The sequence below is a fragment of the Pinus tabuliformis genome, chromosome 6 (genome assembly GCF_031772625.1).
Source record: "Pinus tabuliformis cultivar Carrire ecotype Pingquan chromosome 6, CPIR1, whole genome shotgun sequence".
Taxonomy (NCBI): domain Eukaryota; kingdom Viridiplantae; phylum Streptophyta; class Pinopsida; order Pinales; family Pinaceae; genus Pinus; species Pinus tabuliformis.
In genome coordinates this window covers 747,005,206-747,028,837 of record NC_142292.1, presented here as the reverse complement: position 1 = coordinate 747,028,837, position 23,632 = coordinate 747,005,206, and the positions used below count along the sequence as shown (strand labels likewise).

Sequence of the window (23,632 nt, the reverse complement as noted above, 5' to 3'; positions counted from 1 at the left end):
CAATGCATCCTTCCTACCCTGTGAAATTTCACCATCCATGTGAGGAGGGAATCTACAGGAAGGTCCACCATTCAACCACTCATGATTGTAGTATTTTGGGTGCAACGAGTGAGCCAAACAATGCAAAGGTGTGCAATTCTTGTCCCATCTACTAACAAGAATATCCTAGGATGGGTTGGAACTTGGTATGTATCTACAAATTGTAGCAAACAAATGACAGGGTCCATGATCTTAATAAGTAGATCTACCCTCTCACACCAAGCATCATCTAACACTATGTCCTTCACTCTTTCTGAGGCTGCTTGATCTGTATTTTTCCAAAAGGACCAAAACTTTGAAATAACCATGGCCCCAAGAGTGGTCTTGACCTCCCTCAACCTCTTCAACATGATGAATGAAGAGGAAAACCATGTATCTACAATCTTCAACAATGATAGATTGGTGTACTCCTTGTAGACTGTGAGGGCATTTGTATGATTTTGTACAAAGTTGCAGATATGTCGCAGATCCTCAATAATATTTCAAATCCAAAGCACATCAAAAGAAATATATTTAAGAGCTAAATTCAAGGAATGGACAATGCAAAGTGTCCAAAATACTTGTGGATATTTAGCTTCCACAATCATGCCAGTGGCCTTGGAAACAAGTGCATTATCTGTAATGATTTGCACACAAGAATCAACACCTACACCTTCAATAACTTTAATGAACAACTCACCCATATATTGTGCATCCTTGTATTGTCTAAGTGCATCCACTGATTTCAAGAAAATTGGACCATTCAAGGAAGACACCATGAAGTTGATAAGTGGGTGGCGTGTTGGATCTGTCCATCCATCAGAAACAATACTAACCTCGGATGTTGGCCATGTTGATTTAATGGGCTCAAGCATTGTGTCCACCTCTTTCTTTTCCATAGTCAACAATGTGGTTAGCTTCTCTGACCCAGGAGGCACATACCCTGATGGAGCCCCTTGAGTTAGAGCTCGACACATCTCAATAAATAAAGGTGTGTGTGCAACATTAAAGGATATGAAGTTCTGATAGGAAAAGAATGCAATGGTGAGATCAAGCTCTTTCGTTTCTCTTTCTAAAAAATCTTGTCCATTGGACCAAGTGCCACTGCTTTTCTTTTTGTTGCTTGTCCTCCACCAAAACTCTCAAATGGAAATTTGTTGTTGCTTTTCCTCAAGAATGGAAGGGGATCATCATTCTTGTTTTTTATACATGTTGCAGGCACCTTTGCCATACCAACATTGGCCTCTTTTTCTATTTCTTTCCTCTTAGCTAAAGACACGTTTACATGTTGCAATTCCACAACCTAGTAAAGCCAACAAATGAGATTTGACACAGTTATATGTGCTCATGAAATGATTGTTGCAATAGTTTCATTTCCAAGCAACATAGCCTCCTCCCTTCAACTTGCTGCTTGGCCCTTGTTCTCTCGTGAGATACTTCCACAAGGGATATTTGTTATCTTGAGCCTGCTATTTTTCTAAATTAAGTCTTCCTTCATCATTTGAAGTTGTTGTTGCAGCCTCACTTCCAATAGAGAGAACACTTGCAAACCCTGATGAAATTGGAATAGTAGGGGCATCTCGAATGGGGACATTCTTCCCCTTCCTTTGCCCTTGATTGAGCCATGAATGCTATAAAAAATAAAGAAAAAATGCATAAACTTGTAAAAAAATGCACATGCAAACTGTTGTATAAAAATGCAAGAAAAAAAGAAACAAAATGCACTTACTTGTTGCTTGAATCGCCTCCAAAATGCTCCCAAACCCTTTTCTATTCGCTCCCACAAACCCACAACAAGAGAGATAGTGAAAAGTGAGGGTGAAATGGCCCAAAACCGCCCTTTATGGGTTGCACGACACGCCAATCAAGGGGACACGTGTCCCAAAATCGGGACATAATGGAATCAGTCCTCGGACACGATCGGCGGACACGTGTCCCACCGAATTGTGTCCGATCCGCCCGATTCAGGACACGAAGAGGGTTTGCGATGAATCTGGTTTCTTAGCCTTGCAGTCATCAGAGCCACAGTCTCTACAACGCCTAAGGCATCAGATGATAGGAGCACAACAGAAGGTATCGTTAATCAAGCTCTAGCCTGTTTCTTGTTGGCCTCCTTCCCACAACCTACCTTGGAGCCCAACTTCAAAATAGTTAAAGGAAGGCCATATTTAGATTAGGCATATAAGTAAAATTAACCAAGATCACTGCACCTCACATAGGTCCTAGGACTTGCACATCATATAGGTTAGTTAATCATTCAAGCAGCGGGTGTCCATCTAGTCACTTGGTTTTAATTTATCATAAGCAAGAATTGTGACTCCATTAAGGCACTGGTCTCATACTTAAAATCTAATCTAATCATTAATCTTGCTAAATTTAACCAAGTAACTAGGTCATTCATCCGTGTCTCCCAAACAAGTTGGTTCTCAACTTGTTTTCCTTCACCTCGTTCCATAGGGACTACCCCCCATAGCCTATTAGTGGGAGACAGCTAGAACGGAGTGGGCGAGGATTAGTGACAACCCTCGCCCTGAGTTGTTGTCACGGTGCCTATACAATCTGGGAGACAACAGTGACCATTGTCTATGACGTGGGCCATGAAGAAAAATTTCCTCTAGTTACTCTAGAAGTGGGGGTAATAGTCCCCTCATTTTGAATTTGGAGCTTTGAAGGAAAAATAAATGCACCAGTGAAGAGGAAAGATGGTGTAAGAACAATCAACAAAGGCAGATCTGAGTTGCTCCACGTAGCACAAAGGTTGTAGGATGACAAGGACCAACACATTAAGCAAGATCCTAAGGGACTGATAAAGAGATGGAAAGAGGAGGAGACTCATGAAAAGCTGGCAAAAAGTGGTGAAAGATGGATGCCACCTAACCAAAGTAAAGGGAGAAGACTACAAGTCAATCAAGCTGGGACAAGCAAGAAGGCAACGACTATGGAAAGCTTCGCGATATATATATATATATATATATATATATATATATATATATATATTGTAAAGGTTTATGCTTGTAAAAGTCATTGCTAAATCTTATTCACTTGGTAAAGATGCAAAACATATTTCACCTTCAGCTCAGTATGACCTTCTTGTTAGTTTTTGGTAGCATCGGATGTGCTCTAGCCATGAAAATTAGTGGAGAGGCTAAAGCACATGAGTTATAAAGAACCCAGAAACCATTTCGTGAAATTCCACTCAGATTGTATTTTATTAAAATAATTAATATTTTTAAGCAGGTTCCTAAGTCTAAACTTAGGAAAATTAAAATATTAACAGGTATTAATCAAAATATGGGTGAGAATGATCTAGAAGGTAGATCAAGTCATGTTTTAATCTTAGTTGTTGATTAGAGACTTAATCTCAGTCGTTGAAGTCTCAACCAGAAAAGTATAAGAAGGAGGTCTGGGGTTCATTTAGAAACACACATGGAGAGAACAAATTGATCTGGAGTTCGATTTCTAGGGCTAGGAAGCTGAGAATTCGAATTGAGTCATCAGTTGCAGCAAAGGGGTAAGGACAGTTCGGGAGTATTGACAGAGAGGCGGAGAGAAGCTACTGGAGGCAGCGTAGTAGCTAAGAGGACTGACAATAGGCCAAACTAGGCCCACGCAGGCCTGACGCAGAGCTAGAAGGGCCAACACAGAAGTAGAAGCTGCCCTCCACACAAAAATCCAGAACTGTTGGGGAACTTCTGGAATAGCCAGGAAGGTTGATGCAGAAGGCAGAGGAGACAGCACAGAGCTGACACAGAGCCTGTAAGGCTGACGCAAGGCCTATGCAGGATCAACGTAGAGATAGCCGGGGTTAGCCAGTTTTGATGCCGAATCAGCCGGAATCTGCGGGTGAAATGAGGTAAAACTCACTCAGGTTTTCCACCATTGTATTTTCTCTATCACTAGTTTTTGGGAGGGTAACCAGCATTTGTATTCAAAATTATTGCTTAATAATAGAAAACCCTCAGAGCTATTGCACCGATTATCCTGCATTGGGTTTTTATAGGGACTATTTTGTCCAAAAATAATTGTCCTATGTATCTTGTTCTTTGCTCAGTTTTCTGTTTCATGTAATCAAATATTAAAGTAGTGTAGGCTGCAGAAGTAATTTGCTTTAGTATTCAAAGAATAACTTGATGAATGTATATTAAAATCAAGAAGGTGAAATAGATTCAGATTTGTTGCAGTAGGGGTTCCTTGAGGATTAGGAATTTTCACATAGTATCGGAGCATTCATTTTGAAAGAGGAAGAGAAAATCCAATGCTGAGCAAAGAGGCCAATAGTTGTATTTGGCAGAAATTCGAATCCCCTTGAAGGGATTGTTCAATCCTTGCCGGGAAGCAGAGATTCCAAGGAAATCTCTCTCTGAGAGAGTCGACAGAGGTACGATTTCCAGTTCGTGAGTTTGCAAAGGCAGAGGGAGTGACACAGAGCCTCAACGCAGTGCTTGAAGGGTGCAATTTCTGTCGGGGCAGAAATCCGTCAGAAAAGGAGCGAAGACGCGTAGAAGGGTAATTTTCTCCTCAAAGAACTTTTTGCCAAAAAGTTCGAATTTCTCACTTGCTAGGTAGTTGAGCAGCGATTAGAGGAGTCAATTCGATAGTTGGGTGAGATGGCATCGCATGGGCTCATAGATTAGGACAGGTTGGAAGGAGCCTCCAACTATGTCATATGGAAGACTAAAATCTTAGTTGTTCTGGAGGAGTACGATCTCTAAGCCTAAGTCAAGAGTGTTGTGGATGTTCTTGCTAACAATAATCAAAAGAAGAAGTACAAAGCCGAGCAGGGGAAGGCGAAGAGGTTCATACTCGATGGAGTTCGAGATAATGTGGTCTCACACTTGCAAGGCAAGGATATAGCCCGAGAGATGTGGGAAGCTTTGTCTTCACTGTATGAAGGCTCTTCCGAACAGCGGAAGATGTACCTAGAACAAAATTTGTAGCGAACATTGATGCAGAAGGTAGAAAGAGTTAACTCCTATCTTCAATGTCTTCAGGACACCATAGACCAGCTTGTTGCAGTGGGGTCTACTTCTCAGTCTACCATGATTGTAAGGACGGCCCTGAATGGAGTCTCGGATGAATGGCAAGTCATCGTCCAAAGTATATTGGGCAAGGAAAGACTACCTTCATGGGAGGAGATGTGGGTAGCTCTTCAACAGGAAGAATTAAGGAGGGACCTAATTAAGGTCAACCTCCATGGCAGCAATAGGAGTGGCACGAAGACCAAGGAAGAGGAGGAGAACGCAGCTCTAGCATCAAAGGGACAACAAAAGCAGAAGTGAAAGAAGGAAACTTCGAAGGTGAAATGTTTCAGATGTCCTTTGAAGCAAAAGGATAAGGATGAGAAACATGATCCTAAGGCTACTCTAGCAAAGATTGACGATGAGGAGTTTGCCATGAGTGCCCACACATCTCCAGGAGGGAAATGGGGCAATATTGAGTTGTAGTCAGGAGGACTACATGCAGGCAAGATCCTTGAGGAGTTCACCTCTTGGATCAATTCCTTGTTACGGGAGCCCGACATTCAGCAGTAGGAAGATGGACTTAGTGTCAGATGATGCAGTGGATTGTTTGGAGAGACAGATGCAGTAGCCGAAGACCAAACAATAACCAACATAGAGCAAGGTTGGTAGCGATGCAGTAGGCACAATGCAGAGTCAGCAGCAGCGCAGAAGATTCAGAGTGTCAGAGACTAGAGCAATTAGATTCCAACATTCATGGTATTATGCTGAACACAGTTAAGTTTAGTTAATTTTGGATGTTTTTCAGTTGCTTCTCTTAGCAACTAAGTTGTAGTACGAATACATTGTTAGCAGTGGCAGTGCTAACAGCATAGCAGATGCAACATTTGAGAGGGAGTTATAGTACAAATGCAGCAGTGGTAGTGGTAGTGTCATGGGTGTGAAAATTTCTAAATCTAACAAACTAGAAATCCTACTGCAGTAAACTGATTTGCATTACCTACTTGTATTCTTCAATTTAACAAGTTATTTTCAGAAATATTCAGAAAATATTAATGCAAATACACTGCAGCCTACACCACTATACAGATCAAGTACTAAAAAATAAATAAGGCAAACACACAAAGGACACACTTATTTTTGGACTAAACGTCCCTAGAAAAACCCAATGCGAGAAAACTGGTGCAGCAAGATATGAGGGTTTTATTATTGAGCAGATTTTTCAATACAACTAGGGTGCCAAATTTGGCTCACCCAACAGAGAATAAACCTGACAGAAGTACCTCTAACCGAAGACAGATATTTTGGCGAATCAAGCAACTAGATGAACAAACCCCACAAGTGACTGCTTGTCCCTAGTGTTGTGCAGCGATGGTTGCTCCCAGCTTTGCACTAAAACTCCATCACCTCCTCTAGGAGCTGCGTCACCCTCCCAATGAGCCTTACTGGCTCAGAAATTGATTTGCTGAACAGATGCCCGATTTGCCTCACAAAAACCCTAGCATTGCCTCTAAGTGATTGCGTCATCTCCTCTAGCCTTTGTGTCACCCTTTCTAGAGTTGTGTTGTCTCTCACTGGTGTTGCTTTGCCTCTCTGCTATGTATTCTCGGCCTTCGACTGAAGTCCCTTTGCTGAACTGCCCCTCTGCACTAGAAACTCACTCTGAAATTCTCAGCAAACCACGCCCCAGAATTTCGAATTAGCTCAAGTGTTGCTCTCTCTGTGTGCTTTCTCCAACTAACCCCAAGCCTCCTGTTGTCGCACAGATTGGCACGACAACGCTCAGACTGGGGGCTGTCACCCTGATCCCCGATCTCTCCGTTTAAGCCTGTCTCCCGCGGCTAAGGGGGGTAGACCCTATGATATGACGAAGACCAACTGTCGACCAGTTGGTTGGGAGACACGATATGATAAGCACTAAATGGATTTAGAAGTTAAAAGACCAGTGCCTTGTGGAGTAAATATTTAATCGTTTAACTATCAGATGCTGCAACAATATAAACCATGCAGAGCAAGCATTTATCAAGAAAGCTAGAACAACGCAAGATATCAGTTGAAACAACAACGTTCTTGCAATATCCAGTAATTTAAGAAAATTTTCAATAGATGCTTTAAACAATCATGCAAATCATAAATCATTAACCAGATATCTCCTTTATGCAGCTAAATCCTTAAGTTGGTCACTTGTATGCAAAATCGAAAAATTCCAATCCCAACATAAAATATATAACGTGATAATTTCCCAAAAATAACTGAATCCGGCAAAAGAAAATTCCAAAATATTTTTTATACCTTTTCAAATTTTTTTTTAAACTAAATTAAAATAAAAAAAAAATTAAAAAAAAAAATGCTAAACTAAAAGATAAAATAAACAAAACTCAAAATTACCAAAGTCTACTAAAATTAAATCTATTTTATATACAAACCAAAATTTGCCACAAATTTAAAATTTTAAAACTAAACTTAAAACTTTAAAAAAGTTAATAAAAACTAAACTAATACAAACAATTATCCGATTTTTTTTGTTTTTTATGAGTTCATAAAAGAAAAACCTAAGGAAATCGAAATTAGAACTAAACCCTAATCTAAAACAAACCAAAACGTAACCACTGCAAAATACGTCAATGAAATGTTACATGACGGCGGAGAATCATAAACCGGCTCAGAGACTGAATACGAAAAAAAAAAGAATTTTCGCTGTGGGAGAAGGTGACGGCTGCAAGGAAAGGAAAAAAAAAGATTGAAGCTTACCGATAAAACGCAATAGATTCAAGAAATTACCTGAGCAATCCTACGTTGAATGGTTTCGATTTGGATATGATTTGCTGCCTGGCGCAGGATACATTGAAGGGTACCCAAAAGGCTGCGTTCTCTGACGTTTTCACACGCTATGCCTGCGTGAATAAAATTTGTGCAGCAACAAATTTTTGTTGATGCCCACGCCGAAACCGTCCACTATGTCAGAACTTTACGCTATTGCTTGAAACCAGCAACCAAAACGACAGAGATTTAACAAGACGCGTGGGTATTTTGATAGCTTGATCCCAATAGAACTGGTTAATCCGCAGTTTCACTTGAAGCTTTTAGTGCTGGATACAGTAACTGCGTTTTCCTTTATGCAGTCAATGCACAAATTCACTAGAGATGGAACGTTTTAAGTTGAAAAAGGTTCTCAGTCATTGCCATTCTTCACTTGCGTATGTAAAAAATCAGCCACACGTGTACTTTGCAGTTTTCTCTTGACGGCTATAAAGCCACGGCGTAGGGGGAAACGCACATATTTTTAGCAGATAGGATGCTTTCACTTGGGTGACAGGACAGCCAGAACCCTTGAAACGAAAATATGCTTCCTTCTATACGTGATTTCTGGGCCTTGATGCTTCCACGGCCAGCCAAGTAGATGATCAATCAATCAACGCAGAACCCAGAGGACCGAGAAAACTCTAGGTCTTGTCTCAGGTCTGTAACCTGCAAGATAGCGAAACAAAACCCGGCAGATATACACAAAATTTTAAAGTAAAACCCTTCAAAACTATCCTAAAATCACAAAAAAAATTGCAGTAAACAAAATCAAAACCCTAGCTCCAGCAAAAGAATTACAGTATTTATAGATCTAAGGCTCTTTAGTAGCCATATTTATCGATAATCACAGTAATGTTATCAGAATTTAATTTAAATGTAAAATGCTTCAGAAAACCCTGCATGCGTTCATAAGAAAATTATTTCGAATGATAAGCCTGAGATCAAGAACTAGCTGGGCTCTTTCAGAAAACACAACCCGAGAGTTGGCTGGTTCAGCCAAGAACTTCCCCTAATGCCCGGTAATCTGAAAAAAGGATTTCCTGCACAGCTCAAAATCAACCATCAACATAGAAGGAGAAAACAATAGTAAAACCCTGATCAATGGAGATACCTGCCAATATATTTTAGAATCTAAACTATCATTCAAACCCCAAAGATCAGACAAGATACCTGTGCTTAGATCAATCTTCATTAAGCTATCATTAATGGCTGAAAATAAAATTATGCAGAACAAATAGAACAATCTTACAGCATTTTCAGAAGAGTAACACCAGCAAGATTTTTAACCCCAAAGTCTTCTTTATTGCACAAGAAAAAATGAACTACAAGAGAGCTTCTTCAGCACAAGACTCACAAATCCAATTTGATCTCAACTGACCCCTAGCACCCTATTTAAAGGAAAAGATCCCAACAGCTAGTTCGAGTGATCCATGTCGAAATGATCTCGACCGCTGATGAGAATCAAGATATCTCTTAATCTCATCCGTCGATTTATTAAAAAATGATATTTTACATGCATTCACTCAAAAATTATTATTTTATTATTTTAGGGCTTTTGCTTTATTTTATAATTTTTTATTTTTTATTATTTTTATTTTTATTTTATTATTATTATTTTTTATTTTTTTATTATTATATTTATTTATTTAATTTTTTAATTCATTTTAAAATGGATCCTTAAACTTAGCCTTTGGAAAAATCTCCTAGGACCTAGGACTTAGGACTCATGAGGGGATTTAAAACATTTTCCAACCCTCAAGACACTTTACATCATGACTTTTACAATTTACATCTTAAGGGGGAAAACCCCTTTATCATAGACCCTCATAAACCTCCCAGTTCTGCGACACAACTATAATCTAGCAGATTAACACACTAGGATTCTCATAAAATTCTAATGACAAAATCCATCCCGGCTTTGGGGTCAGGTTGAAGGAAAACTCTGTCGATCATGGATCGGTGAGACGAAAAACCTTCCGGGACGTAGATTACCATTAGAAAGTTAGGTCCACCTAGGCAATTTACATACACGACTCATATCTGCTAAGATTATTTACAATTCATACATGCAGACTGGGTTTACAATTAAAGCTTGTTGATGACTGTTGAATGGCACGGACATGTCGATCAAGCGCTGCCCCTTTTTGCAAAAGAGAAGGGGGTGTACTGCATGGGTAGTTGACTGGTAGTGGTCAACATCTGGCTCTACTTGGGGACACGTTGCTGCTCTGTAGGAATGTGAGAATCCAGAATCTGCATCCATACAACACAAAAATAAGTAGCGTCCATCCAAAAATCATCATATACATTAAGCACAGGAAAGATAAAAGCTCTTCATTTATTAACTATCTAGAAAAGTAAATCTAATCCTAAAACAGAAATAAAAATGCGGAAAAAACAAGGAGTAGGGTTAGAAATACAATACAAAGGATGCCCCATGGCATCAAATGTGTTCAATATAGTGTATACTGAGCATTTGCCTGCTTTCAGGCAAATCTATCGGCTGCTTGTCGGATGTGCCATGTCCAAGTTTGCATATGGTAGGACTTTTTTCTATCCAAAAATCAAGCTGCTCGCAGCCGTCTGATGCATCAAATCTTCTTCTCATTTTCTTTCTCTTGCGCCTTTTCTTTGAGGCAGGTTGTATTACTGATGACATGGAACTTTCTGTTTCAAAACTATCAGATGAAGTATGTAAGATATGCGTGATATGTCTTTCTTTATCCTGCATCTGATTTTTAAGTCTATCTGGATCACCTTCAATTAACCATCTTTCAATCGAACCAATGACCTCCTCATAATAAGATGGAACTTGTTGTAACAAATGAGAAGGCTCATGATCTGTTGATGTCCCCTGGTTTCTCTCATCCTCTGACCATTGTTGAAGCTTTTGAACCTGTATTTTAATGGCATTTATCTGACTAGAGTGTTCAACCTTTATAACACTGATTTGCCTGGCATGGTCTTCTTCCATATCCTTTATTACTTTGCCGTTCTTTTCCTTTATGTTCATCAAGCAATGCTGCATGGAGTTTATTTCTTCTTTATGATTTGCTTTCATGATGGCCAACTGATTATTATGATCAAACGTCATGATAGTCATTTCTTCATCCATAGTTAATAACTTGTTTTGCATAGAATTAATTTCCCTATCATGATCAGCTTTCATGGTCGCCATATTTTCCTCTAAGCCTGACATTTTTCTTTGCATGAAACTAATTTCTGTGTCATGATTAGTCTTTATGGCCTCAATTTCTTTAGCATGCTGATTTTGCATGATCTCCATCTCCCTATTACGTTTTTCAAGGTGGGTACATAAAGTTCTCACATCATTGACGTAATTAGTTTGATTAATCTCCATATTTTTTCCCAGCATCATTAGTTCTTGTATAATTTGCTTTTGATCCTCCTTTTTGTTGTCATTTGTCCTTGCTTTTCCACTATCATGGACTTGATCTGAAATAGTACAGGTGGATGACACATTCTGATATGAAGAATCGTCTTGGAATCTTTCACCGACAGCTGGACCTTTTATCAAATTACTTTCATTCTGTTGCACAATTTTAGGGGCAGAAGGCAAGCTGTTTGGATTACCATATCTATCTTTAAAAGCATTGACAATGTCTTGTAAAGAAGTGAAAGAATCCTTAGGAAAATTGTTAAACCAATTCAAAGCATCACCCTCTAAAGAAAAGACAAAAAGACGCATCTTGATATCTTCATGATTAAACTGAGGGGGTCTACAATATATGATCATTATGCGAGTAAACAAGCCTAGATGCCTTCTAACAGCGATTGAATCACCACCCGAGAACACAGGTAATTTGGAAATGGCATCCTCCGGAAAATCATGGAGACGGTCAGTAAAATGACATGGTTTAAATGAATAATCCATGATGAATAATAAGGGATCAAATGGATGATAGAAAGAGATTTTTGCTCAAGAAAATTAAGAGATGAAAGAAGTGGAGTCGCCACTTGAACAATGAATCTAATTCTAAGATCCAAAAAGCAACCAACAAGTAGATATGAGGGAGGCTTCTTGTCTGGGAAAAATAAGAAAATGGAGTCGCCACCCAAACAAGAAACAAATCAAAGAGAAGTTGCTGATATGACGAAAGATAAGGTGATGAAAGAGATCCAAATGATGCCAAAAAAATGTTGAATCTGCCAGCTCAAATGAGAGATGAGAAAGATGAGAAGATGAATATCGAGAAGATGAATGTCGTTGAAATGCCAGGAACAGAAAAACTCTGTCCCCGGCAACGGCGCCAAAAAATGTTGTCGCACAGATTGACACGACAACGCTCAGACCAGGGGTTGTCACTCTAATCCCCGATCCCCCCTTAGCCGCGGGAAACAAGCTTAAACGGAAGGATCGGGGATCAAAGTGACAGCCCCCGGTCTGAGCGTTGTCGTGTCAATCTGTGCGACAACACCTCCTTTTATACTTTTCCCGTTGAGAAATCAACAGTTGTGATCTAATCTCTAATCAACTATTAAGATTAAATTAGATTTGATCCTCGTCTCTTAGAAGCTTCTCACCCATATTTTCATTAATACCCATTAATATTTTAATTTTCCTAAATTTAGACTTAGGAACGGCGTTAAAAATATTAATTATTTTAATCAAATACAATCCGGGGACTATTTTGTCCAAAAATAACAGTGTCCTATGTGTCTTGTTCTTTGTTCAATTTTATGTTTCATGTAATCAAATATTAAAGTAGTGTAGGTTGCAGAAGTAATTTGCTTTAGTATTCAAAGAATAACTTGATGAATATATATTAAAATCAAGTAGGTGAAGTAGATTCAGATTTGCTGCTAACTGAAGTATTTCGTCAAACAAAAACACATTATCTGCAGATCTCGTTGGCATGTTGGCACTAAGTTACTGCTAACTGGCATGTACTGACTACACAGAGCTTATCTCTGTCCTCTTAAAAAGGAAATGTGAATTTCTCTGTGGCTCTTATGAAAGATGACTAGATTAATTTAATTTCAGAATAATACATTTACTGTAGCATCAGCCTTCAGAAAGCTTCCTTATAAAGATAGGCCTTCACCTCGTTTAGAAATCGCTCATCCATATTTAGGGTCAAATTAAAAGTCATCTTTCTTATTGACCAATACATAACAGATTTGAAACTAGTTCAGGATTATAAATACATTTTCAAACTATACCTGTTACTGTTTCCAGGACGGACTTTTATCCCTTCTGAGACAAGGCTTCCACAAACTGCAGCAAGCTGAGCTGGCTTCAAACCAACTAAAATCTTGTTTCTGATAGCCATTGCCAACCAAAGCTCATTTGCTCCACGAATTCTTGATGCTGTTTGTCCCAACGGAAATAAGTGTTGTGTATTTACATCTAATGCCCCTGCTTCATGTAGAACTTTTCCAGCCTGTATTACTTGCAATATGTGAGTAAATGAAAATTGTATTATATATTAATCTGATACAAATTAAGATGCAAATTGATTTAAGATCTAAACATATCTAGTGTTTAATACTCATATTTATGTTTATGGAAACGAACACATACATTTCTAATGATATTTGCAGATATAGTTCAACACAGAGGCAGAGGAAATGAAATAAATCCATCCCAATGATTCGGGTCAACATCCATGATAAAAGTGACTATCAGAATGCTCCATATTTGCTCTAATTGAGGCAATAATTTTTCATGGTGATTAACATAATTATGAAACACTTGCACCTTTACACTGTAATTTAGCTTAACCCTGTTGCTTCTTTTACTACAAGGAAAGTAGCTGCAATTACTCAGAATTTTCACAATTTCTATTCTAGTATATTTACTCATAAGGAAAACTGTTTATATATAACCAGATTATCAGGAATATTTGATCCCAGATTCAACCGTCATATTTTATATCACTATCTTCATTCCATCATGTACCATAGTTACCATCTTCTTATGTCAAGACAACCTTAATGTCTACAATATATGACACCGATTACTAGACCTAATTACAACAATGATGGGAACCACCTACTAATCTTAGTAATATTGTGGATTGGCCAACATGTCTACAAGCTCCTTTGTAACTGCACACGAGTAACTACACTCTAACTAGTGGAGAGTAAAAAGTAATCAGCTATTTTTTTCTATTTGACTTTCAGCCCTAGGATAATACATGCAATCTGGCATCAAAGAGCACAGAAGTAATCAACTATTTTTTTCTATTTGACTTTCAGCCCTAGGATAATGCATGCAATCTGGCATCAAAGAGCACAGAGACACAATTCACATTTCCAACCTATAAGCTTCTTGTTGACCTTCATTGTTACTAGAGTACATTGTTGGCTCAGGATGTAGCAGAGATTCGACTACCATGATGGGAATGTGCAGTAAGATTTCTTCCGTTTAGTTTGTAGTTTTCCATCTTTGTGCTTTCCCTGTTTGTTTTTCTGTTTTATCAACTTATTTTCCTTATTTGGGCAAGTCGTATTTAGAAGCAGTGTCCAAGTGTTGCATGGCGCTTCCAATAATATTTACATTCTAAATATGTACCAATGTTATCAGAACCACACTGGTGACTGAACCAGTTGACCCATAAAAGGGGACCATGAATAAACCAGAAAAAGGCTAATCAAGGGGTTTGGAAAAACAAAAGCAAGGGAAGGTTACTCAAGCAGCTAAGTGCTCCCTCTACATAAGTGCTCATGGATAGTGATTTTACATAACCTAGCATAAGACTATGAGACCCTTCATTAAGTAAACCCCAGACCACAACACCTATCACTTGCAGTTATCATTTGAAAGGGTCGACCTAGGAACTCCCCTTAGGGTTGGAAGCACCTGATAGCGACCTATGATAACCCTCCCATACCTAAGCTTGGAAACTTGTATACAATCATAAGCTAGTAAGACATTTGAACATGGTACCTAGAGTGAAGTACTTTGATGGCTTTGACATTAAACATGGTCCACCTCGATGCTCCCACGTTTCCTGAACCCATGATGTTGATCTAACTTGATTACTTGAATATGTCCTAGATAGTATTCTAGGAGCAGGCAAGATCCTGTGAGGGATGATGAAGATGCTTCCCGGTACATCATAATTGATGTTGTCCACCTTCCTAGATGATGTAGGGCACTTCATAGAAGCAATGTTTTTTAACCCGGCCGGCTCGGAACCGACTCGGCCAAAAAAATTTCAACTCGGTGGTTGAATCGGTTCGGCCAGCCGAGTTAATACTGAGCCGGTCGAGTCATTGCATGACTCGGCCGGCTCAGTATTAACTCGACCTGCTCGGCCGAGTCCGTATCAACCTGACCGGGTCAAGGAAAGCGGCCAGTGAACCCCCAGAAACGCAATTTTTTTTCCATTTTTTTATGTTTTTTCTTAGAGTGGGGGACTCCAAATGGTTTTATTAATTGGTTTTTTGGTCTTTGGGGTCCATTCCCCTCTGACTTATCAATTTTTCAGGATTTCAAGATTGGGGGATTGCAATGTTTCCATTGAATTTTGTCATGTATTAGGGTATGGAACTCGTACTTAATCAAGAGCACCAATCCCTCTATGTACCTTGATGTTAGTGACATTGGTTGTCGAATTCCTCCAGGATTCGCTCCCAAACCGGGAGCTTCTGGAAATGTCACCCTTGCTCCCGTATTCGCTCTCGCTCCCCGCTTTCGCTCCCGCTCCCAAGTAACACTGAGCTAGAGGATGTTGGCAACTCTAGCAGTAGCCAGTAGTACTGGTCACAGACTTTTGTTGTAAAGGCCATTTATAGCCTCCTTGGTTATGTATTTTTGTTTTGATCTCTATATCATCATCGTGTATGTATTGGACAGTGCACTGGGTGCCATTTTGATATAATGGATATATTCATGAGCCTACTTTGATCATATGTTGTCTTCTATCTATATTCCAATGCAGTGTGTTTGGAAACATGACTGAACATCTTTAAAATTGTGTTTTTATAAAAAATAAATATTTAATGTATTTTTTACAACGACCGAGTCATTGAAATCAAGCCGGCCGAGTCGATACCGAGTCAGAGTCAGAGTCGAAGTCGACCATCGACCGAGTCGGAGTCAGAGTCGGAGTTTTAAAACATTGCATTGAAGACATTGGACACCATTTGAGAAGTGTTTCATATGATGATGACTTGGCATGGATTTTGAGACCCTCCTCTAGCATCAAGAACCTGGATGTTAACATTATGATCTAGGGTGTTTCCTTGTGAGTATGCTTTGCCCCTGAAATGACATGACAACCCCATGTTCGCATTGCACCTTCTTCATGGACATTTCACTTATCTTGATGACAATGGATGATCATGATGACATGGGACCCCTTTGGAGAGGATTTGGCACTTATTTGGCACTTTCTACCTTGATAACATGATACATTAGCATGAGGACATCACCCTAGTGTTGAATTTGTAAATATGGTCGATCTTCATAATCTATATTTGGCCACTTGATGTACTTGTATTGATTATAATAAAAGCATGTTTTAAATGCTAGAGTCAAAAGAAAATTTATTATGAGTCAAAGTCCCATTGCGACTTTTAAAAGAAGAAAAACTGAATTTTTGACCAAGCAAATCACTATATAAAGGCAGCTCGACCTTATTTCTCCACCACCAATTCGCATCTCTCTATCAAGCAAGTTTTTGGGCAAGCAAGCAAAGGACAAGCAGGACTAAGAGGATGAAAAATAAGGACGAAATCATCTCTCCTATGTCTCTCTTCTAGCTCGCACGTTTGGATAGTCTCTCTCTCTGCCATTAGCATATTTCTGGGCAGTTCTATTGTTGGGTACTGAAATTTTGGGCAGTGGCAGGGGCCAGAATTCTAGGTTAGATCAAGCAAAGCGAAATTCTGGATTAAATTGGGAGGCTTGACTTGGAGGGGTTGACCACATTTGACCATAGATCTAGTTGTGTCTCTTGTTGAACAGAAGAATTTCTCTATTGAAAAGGTTGTTGGGCTTTTTTCCCTTGGTGGGTTTTCCCAGGATAAATCTTGTCTTCTCTTTGTGCATTGTTTTTATGAAGCGATTGTCCTGAGAATCCGAGATATAGAAAGAGAAATAGGGATCAAGCAAATATTGTCGAAGAAGGATCTCCAAAGAAGAACATGACCGAAGAATCGGAAATAAAAGACTTATACTACTAAGTCCCTCTACTATAAGTTTTTGAATTGTTTTGTATTTTGATTTTTAGTACTTATAGGTTTAACATGCTTTGGAAAAACATTTTTGAATTGTTTTGTTAAAGTTATAGGTATCCCTCGAGATTGGATTAAGAGGGAGCCCTCACCATTTTCCAAAGATAAGTATCTTACTCCTTGTATTATCTTTTATATTTTGTTTTCCTTTTCCTATCTAAATGTGTTTGTATTAGATGCTAATAACATTTCTTTTCATATTTTCCTTGTTTAGGAAAAACTTGTTGATATGCTCAAGGGCTATGGAGAAGATCTCACAAGACAAAGCATGATAGAAGTTCTATTGATGTCCTATAAGGTTTGTTTAGAAAACAACTTAAAGGTATGTTTTAGACCATAAGTCGTGTTCTCTTCGTGATAAAGGTATATTCATTCATTCAAATAAATCTGCTTTATATTACTAATAAGTATTATGTCTAGGACTTTTGAATCTTAAAGAATCTTATTTGGGAGATTAATCATTAGATTGAATCTACCCTCATTAAAATCATCATGTTTCTGGAACCCTAAAAGGTTCTACGTAAAACCCTAACGTTAGGGTATGTCAATGCTAATGTGAAAAATCCTAGCCTACTTAGGGTTACTAATAAAATCTAGAAAATTCTATTCTTTTGATGTTTGGGGTTTCGATGGTAATATCATAACTGAAGTTTTAGTATTGCTATGGAAACCCTAGTCCTTTAGGGTTGTGTACTCCTAGACCTTGAGGCTTTGGTAAATTAGGGTTTATGAGTAAAACCCTTATGTATCGAGAGGAATGAAACCATAGGTGTATGTTTGTTTGTCTGATCAAAACCCTAGCCTAATCAAGATTGTTATATATCTAACTTTAAATGTATTGATATTTGTGTCTTGGGCTTACCTAATGGATATTGATATGCTTGTGCATGATTATGAAATCCTAGATATGCATATGTGCTAACCAAATTGTTGATGCACATAGTATGTAAATTCTAGGGTTTGTAACTAAGCCCTAGTAGAAGTTTGATATTCTAGGATATGGTGATAGTGTTTCCATTATGATGATAAAATCTAAGGTTTACAACAAATCCTAGTAGAAGTTGGTCATGCTGTTGAAACCTTAGATTGTGTTATAACTGGTTTTGATCATTGATATCTAAGACTTTTTTCTTAAAGATGGAATCTAGGGTTTGCATTAAATTCTAGTAGAAGTCTAACATATGAATTCTGAAAGTTGTTAGATGCATTGTTGAATTGTACTTGTTTGAGTTGCTTCTAGGGTTCGCAATATGTCTAAAAGTGTTTGTCATATCTCTAAAAGAAAAAATTGAGGCCCTAGATATAATGAAGACTGATATCTTGAATGAGTTGTAAAGAGTCTTGATGATGAAGTCTAGGGTTTATGACAAAACCCTTGAAGAAGTTGAAGTATAGAAGTATGTGTCTCTTGTTGATTATGAACCTAACTAAGTTTAGGTATTTGATATCTAAAGTCTAATTCTTCCATTATTGTATGGTTCTGATATAGTTAACTTCATGCTTCTATATATATGTATTTGATTGTACATGTTGAAAAGTGCAACTTGGATCGGTCTTCATAATCACATGTAATTATGATTTTATGTAATGAGATGTAAAGAGGAAAAATAAAATTATTGTATTGCTTGCTTCATGGGTTTCACCGTTCACAAGCAAGGGATTTTATTTTTGAGTCAAGGCTCCCATTGAGAGTTTTTAGGAATTATTTGTCATCTAGTCATAAAAGGGTAGAGTCATTGTCATGTAATGAAGTCATGTTACAGTTTGTAAACGGTCAAAATTGTCTATGTAAAGTATCCTCCAAGACCTTGTCACTTATCCTCTTCAAGTCGGCCTACAACGATGGAAGAACTTGCTAGAAGTCGGCCTAACTACTTGTGATCATGTCAGCCTAAAAGAAATGAGGAAAGGTGTATATATAGCCAAAATCGGCCTCACTTAGAGACAAGCAACTCGACAAGTTATTCGATCAAGAAGAAGTATGAAGGAGAGCCTAGCAGCAAAAGTGCGAAGGATAGCAAAGGAGGTTTCTTCTGGGTATAGCGAAGGAGACTTTCTTCTAGGGTCGGCGAAGGAGAGTTACTTTTGGGGATTGCGAAGGAAGGATTCTTATGGGGTCTACGAAGAAAAGGTTCTTCTAGAATATTTGTTTTGGGTGGCGAGATAGAGATGAAGACTAGAGACCGAGATTCTCTATAGGAATTCAGTGAGATCATAAACATTGAGATTCTCTAGGAGAAGCCAAGAAGAAGCAGTGTGAAGGATAGAGACCAGGTTTTTCTAGAAGGGGTCGACGAAAGCAGTTCGAGATCAAGAAGAAAGTCGAGAAAGGGAAGAGGCAAAGCATTAAGGTTAGTGACAAGGTTGTTGGGAGGATACTAGAGTCAAGGGTCTTTGTCATGGTCTTGTTACTCATCAATTGAAGATATAGAAGAATAATTTTGATGGGGTTTTCCTCTCAAGAGGCGAGAGGTTTTGGCCCTAGCTGACAAGCCTATATATTGTGTCACTTATCTTTTATTGTGCATATTGGTAATTGTCTTGATGAAAAGAACACAATAATAACATAACGAAGGAAAGACTATAACCTAAGAAGAAAAAGTTTATCACAAGCAATTATCAAGCAGAGAAATCTTTTACTATTCTTGCCCTAGATTTCTCAACATGGAATCAGAGCTAAGGTGTTGAAGTCAAGAAGGGGCATTCAAGCAAGTAGACACACAAGAATCGAGTTTCAAGAAAGGCATCTAAGCAAGTCGAAGGTTATCAAAGCTAAAAATCAAGATCTACATTATAGAACAAAACCCTAGATCGAAAAAGCATTCTACAACATCAAAAGTTTTGGATCCTTTAGTCATCATCAAAAGACCACAAAGACCCTCATCAAGTTATCTACAAAGCAAGGTAGCTTGAAGGACTTTAAAGACGAAGATCACATCATCTTGGAGAGAGTTGAAACCTTAGAAGCAATTATGATCTGCACTACCAAGAAAGTGTTGATTTTTGGTAGCATTGGATGTGCTCTAAGCCTCAAAATTTGCAAGGAGGCTTGGACACATGTATTCCACAATACCATAAATCGTTTTGAGAAATATTACCCAGAGACAATTTTATTAAAATAATTAATTATTTTTAATGGGCCTAAGTCTAAACTTAGGAAATTAAAATAATTAAAGGGTATTAATTAAACTGACGATGAAACTTCTCGAAGACGACGAGAATCAAATCAATATGATCTGAGCCATTGCCTAGAATCTAATTTGGGTATTTGATTACTCAACTGAAGGATTATAAGAAGAACTTCAATGGGCATTTGGAAAACACATCAGGAAGATACTCAGTTACCCAAGTAAGATCGATTTTCTCACTGGTCGAAGTTCAACAAGAGGAAATTGAATCAGAGGGAGAATTGCAGGTGAGAAGGAGAGAGAGCATTAGCATCAGTCAGGAGTGCAGGAGCAGAAAGAAGACGCAGAGCAGAGGAGGGACAATGCTGAGGCTATGACGTTGTGACTGTGTAGCCCCTACGCAGAAGCTAACACAGAGAGACGGAAAGGGGGCAGCAGTGTTGATTTGGGGTAGCATTGGATGTGCTCTAGCCACGAAATTTGGTGGAGAGGTTGGGGACATGAGATCTCCAATACCCAAAAAGGGTTTGTGCAGATTCTAAACAATTCAGGAGATATTAAAATAATTAATATTTTTTATGGAGTTCCTAAGTCTAAACTTAGGGAAATTAAAATATTAATGTGAATTAATATGAAACTGTGTTAGAATGGTCCAAAAGACATGGATCAAGCTAGATCTAATCTTAGCTATTGATTAGGGACTTAATATCGGTCGTTGATATGTCAACGAGAAAAGTATAAGAGGAGGCTTGAGGGTCACTTGGAGAACACACCAGAGTGATCAGTCATTCTATTCTCTAGAGCGGGGTTTGTTAAGAGAGATAGAATCAGTGATCGAAGTTGCAGCTGAGTGGCATTGAGTACAGAGAGACAGAGGCAGAGATAGTATCGGGAGAGTAGCCAGAGCTCACGCAGGGCCACGCAGAGGCAACCGAGAACTGTGCAATGCTTTAGAAAGGCCAGCGTTGGTGACACAGAGGGCTAGAAAGCTGATGTAGACCTATTCAGGGTGACGCAAGGCCAGCATTGGGCAGAGAAAGGTTGACGCAGTCCAGAAAGGCAGGCGCTGGGGTTTTTGGGGCAGATAGGTGCGAGGAGTTGCCAGAAGGTTTATCTAAGGTTTCAACTGGGACATTTGTCTCAAACTGAGAGGTATTATTGCCAAGGAAATTCTTTGTTGGGTAGGCCAGATTTGGCACCCAGATTGTACTTTGATATTGCTTAATAAGAAAACCCTCAGATAGTTGCACCAGTTTTCCCACGTTGGGTTTTTCCGGGGACGTTGGTCCAAAAATAAAGGTGTCATTTCGTGTGATTGTTTCTGTTTCCTTCAGTTGTTGATCTATAATATGTTGAGCATGCACTAGTGTTTATTTTAGTATTTACATTGTAAATAACTTGTTAAGTAACAGAACAAGTAGGTAGGAATAAATCAGATAAAGTGCATGGAGGGTTTCTAACTGGTAGACTTAGAAACTTCAACAAACAGGTCCTCTCCAGAGTCAGAATCTTATTCAGAAGCGTGAGAATATCATCTGTAAAATTTCTCACAAAAATTCCTCTTCTATTCTACTGGTTGTATCTTGTACATAAGATCTTTGTTGAAGATCAATAAAGAAGCCCTCATCTGCTGCACCGGTTTTTCCACATTGGATTTTTTCGAGGATAGTTGTCCAAAAATAACTGTGTCATTGTGATTATACTTGTTCTAGTATTTTTCCTTGAATTCAATTTCCACAGTATCTTAACTGTGCAGGCTATAGTGGAATTTATTTCGATATTTGCTATAGAAACACTGTGAATAACTTATTTCTAAAATAATAAGTAGAAGAAATAATATCAGTCACTGTAGTTGGATTTCTATTTAGAAATTTTCAAATGGTATCAGAGTTGAGTTAAGCAAGAGTGCAAACCGAAAGAGCCAATGTTGAAGAGAAGTAGGGAAGTCGAAGTATTGCGAAGGCAGCAAATCGAATCCCTAGAAGGATTGTGCAATCCAATCCAGAAGGGAAAGATTTTCGTGCAAGATCTCTCTCTGAGTGAGTCAACAGAGAGGTAAGATTTCCATATCGAAATTTGTCAGCGGCAGAGGGACCAGCGCAGCAGAAACTTTAGCGCAAAGCAGTCTACAGGAAATGACGCAGTTTTTCTGAAGCAATTGATGGGGCAGAAAAGAGTCAGAAATCGATAGGAAAAATAGCACAAAGAAGGATGGAAAATCAAGATGTCTCTGAATTATTTTCCAAATTGGAAGAAGAAATCACATGCTTGTCAAGTTCAGCGTCAATAGATGTTTGGTATATTGATAGCGAGGCTTCAGCCCATATGACTGGAGTACGAGAATATTTCTCGAGCTATCAAGAAGAGAAAATGGACTTCTAGATTACTATGGGAAACAGAACGAAGTGTACTCCAGTAGGGAGAGGCACCATAGCATTTCAGACGGAAGCAGGAACCAGCATCCGAGCCACTAATGTTCTACATGTGCCCGGGTTAGGAATGAATCTGATTTCAATGTCCCAGTTACAGGACAAGGGATACAATGTATACTTCATTGGAAGGAAAGTATACGACAAACATCCAAACTGGAAGAAGAAGATACAAATTGGAGCTCGAAGCAATAGACTGTATAGATTGCAGCTAGAATCTCCAATGGCACTGATAGGCAGTAATGATAATGGTGAAAAGGAACTGAATGAACTGTGGCACAAGCGAATGGGGCACTTACACCACGGAGCACTGACGATGCTCAGAGAAACTGTTATAGGAGTTCCAGTCCTTAGAACTAAGCATGATGATGTATTCAGAGGTTGCATACTATGGAAGTACGCTAAAGCAGCTTTTTCCAAAAGTAACAATAGAGCGAAAGGTGTATTGCCATTGAAACACTCAGATATTTGTGGCCCAATGTCCACAAGAGCTCTTAGTGGTGAGGAATACTTCGTCACCTTTATTGATGATCGCTCTAGAAAAACCTGAATCTATTTCTTAAAGACCAAGGATGAGATCTTTGATCGGTTCAAAGAGTTTAAGGCTCTCGTAGAGAACATGATAGGGAAGAAGATAAAGGTATTTCATTCAGATAATGGTGGAGAGTATATGGACAAAGACTTCACAAAGGAGGGCATCAAAAGGGAGTGGACAACTCCATATAATCAAGAGCAGAATCGAGTAGCAGAGCAAAAGAATAGAACTATTGTTGGGGCGGCAAAGGCTATGTTGTATGACCAGAACCTGCCTAGATTCTTATGGGCAGAGGCTTACAACACAACGGTGTATATCCAGAATAGAACTCCTCATAAAGCATTGGGGAAGAAAACACCTAAAGGTGTCTTCACAGGGAAGAAGTTGGAGGTGAGTCATCTCAGGATATTTGGAAATGTGGCATATTGTCACATTCCAGACGAGAAGCGTAGTAAACTGGATCAGACTGCAGAAAAAGGGTACCTCGTACGATATAGCGAGACCTTGAAGGCATACAGAATCTACATTCCTAGCAACAGGAAGATTGTAGTAAGA

General features: G+C 38.7%; 1 protein-coding gene across 4 annotated transcripts in view; it reads right to left on the bottom strand.

Annotated features, from left to right (window-relative positions):
* EMB25 (DEAD/DEAH box helicase) overlaps positions 1–23,632 on the bottom strand; it is a 404,169-nt gene that overhangs the window by 93,098 nt on the left and 287,439 nt on the right. For all 4 annotated transcript variants that reach the window (XM_089421275.1, XM_089421277.1, XM_089421280.1 and 1 more), the window contains one exon: positions 12,963–13,183. In XM_089421275.1, the coding sequence (XP_089277401.1) occupies positions 12,963–13,183 (221 nt within the window). The remainder of the gene's footprint in view (positions 1–12,962; positions 13,184–23,632) is intronic.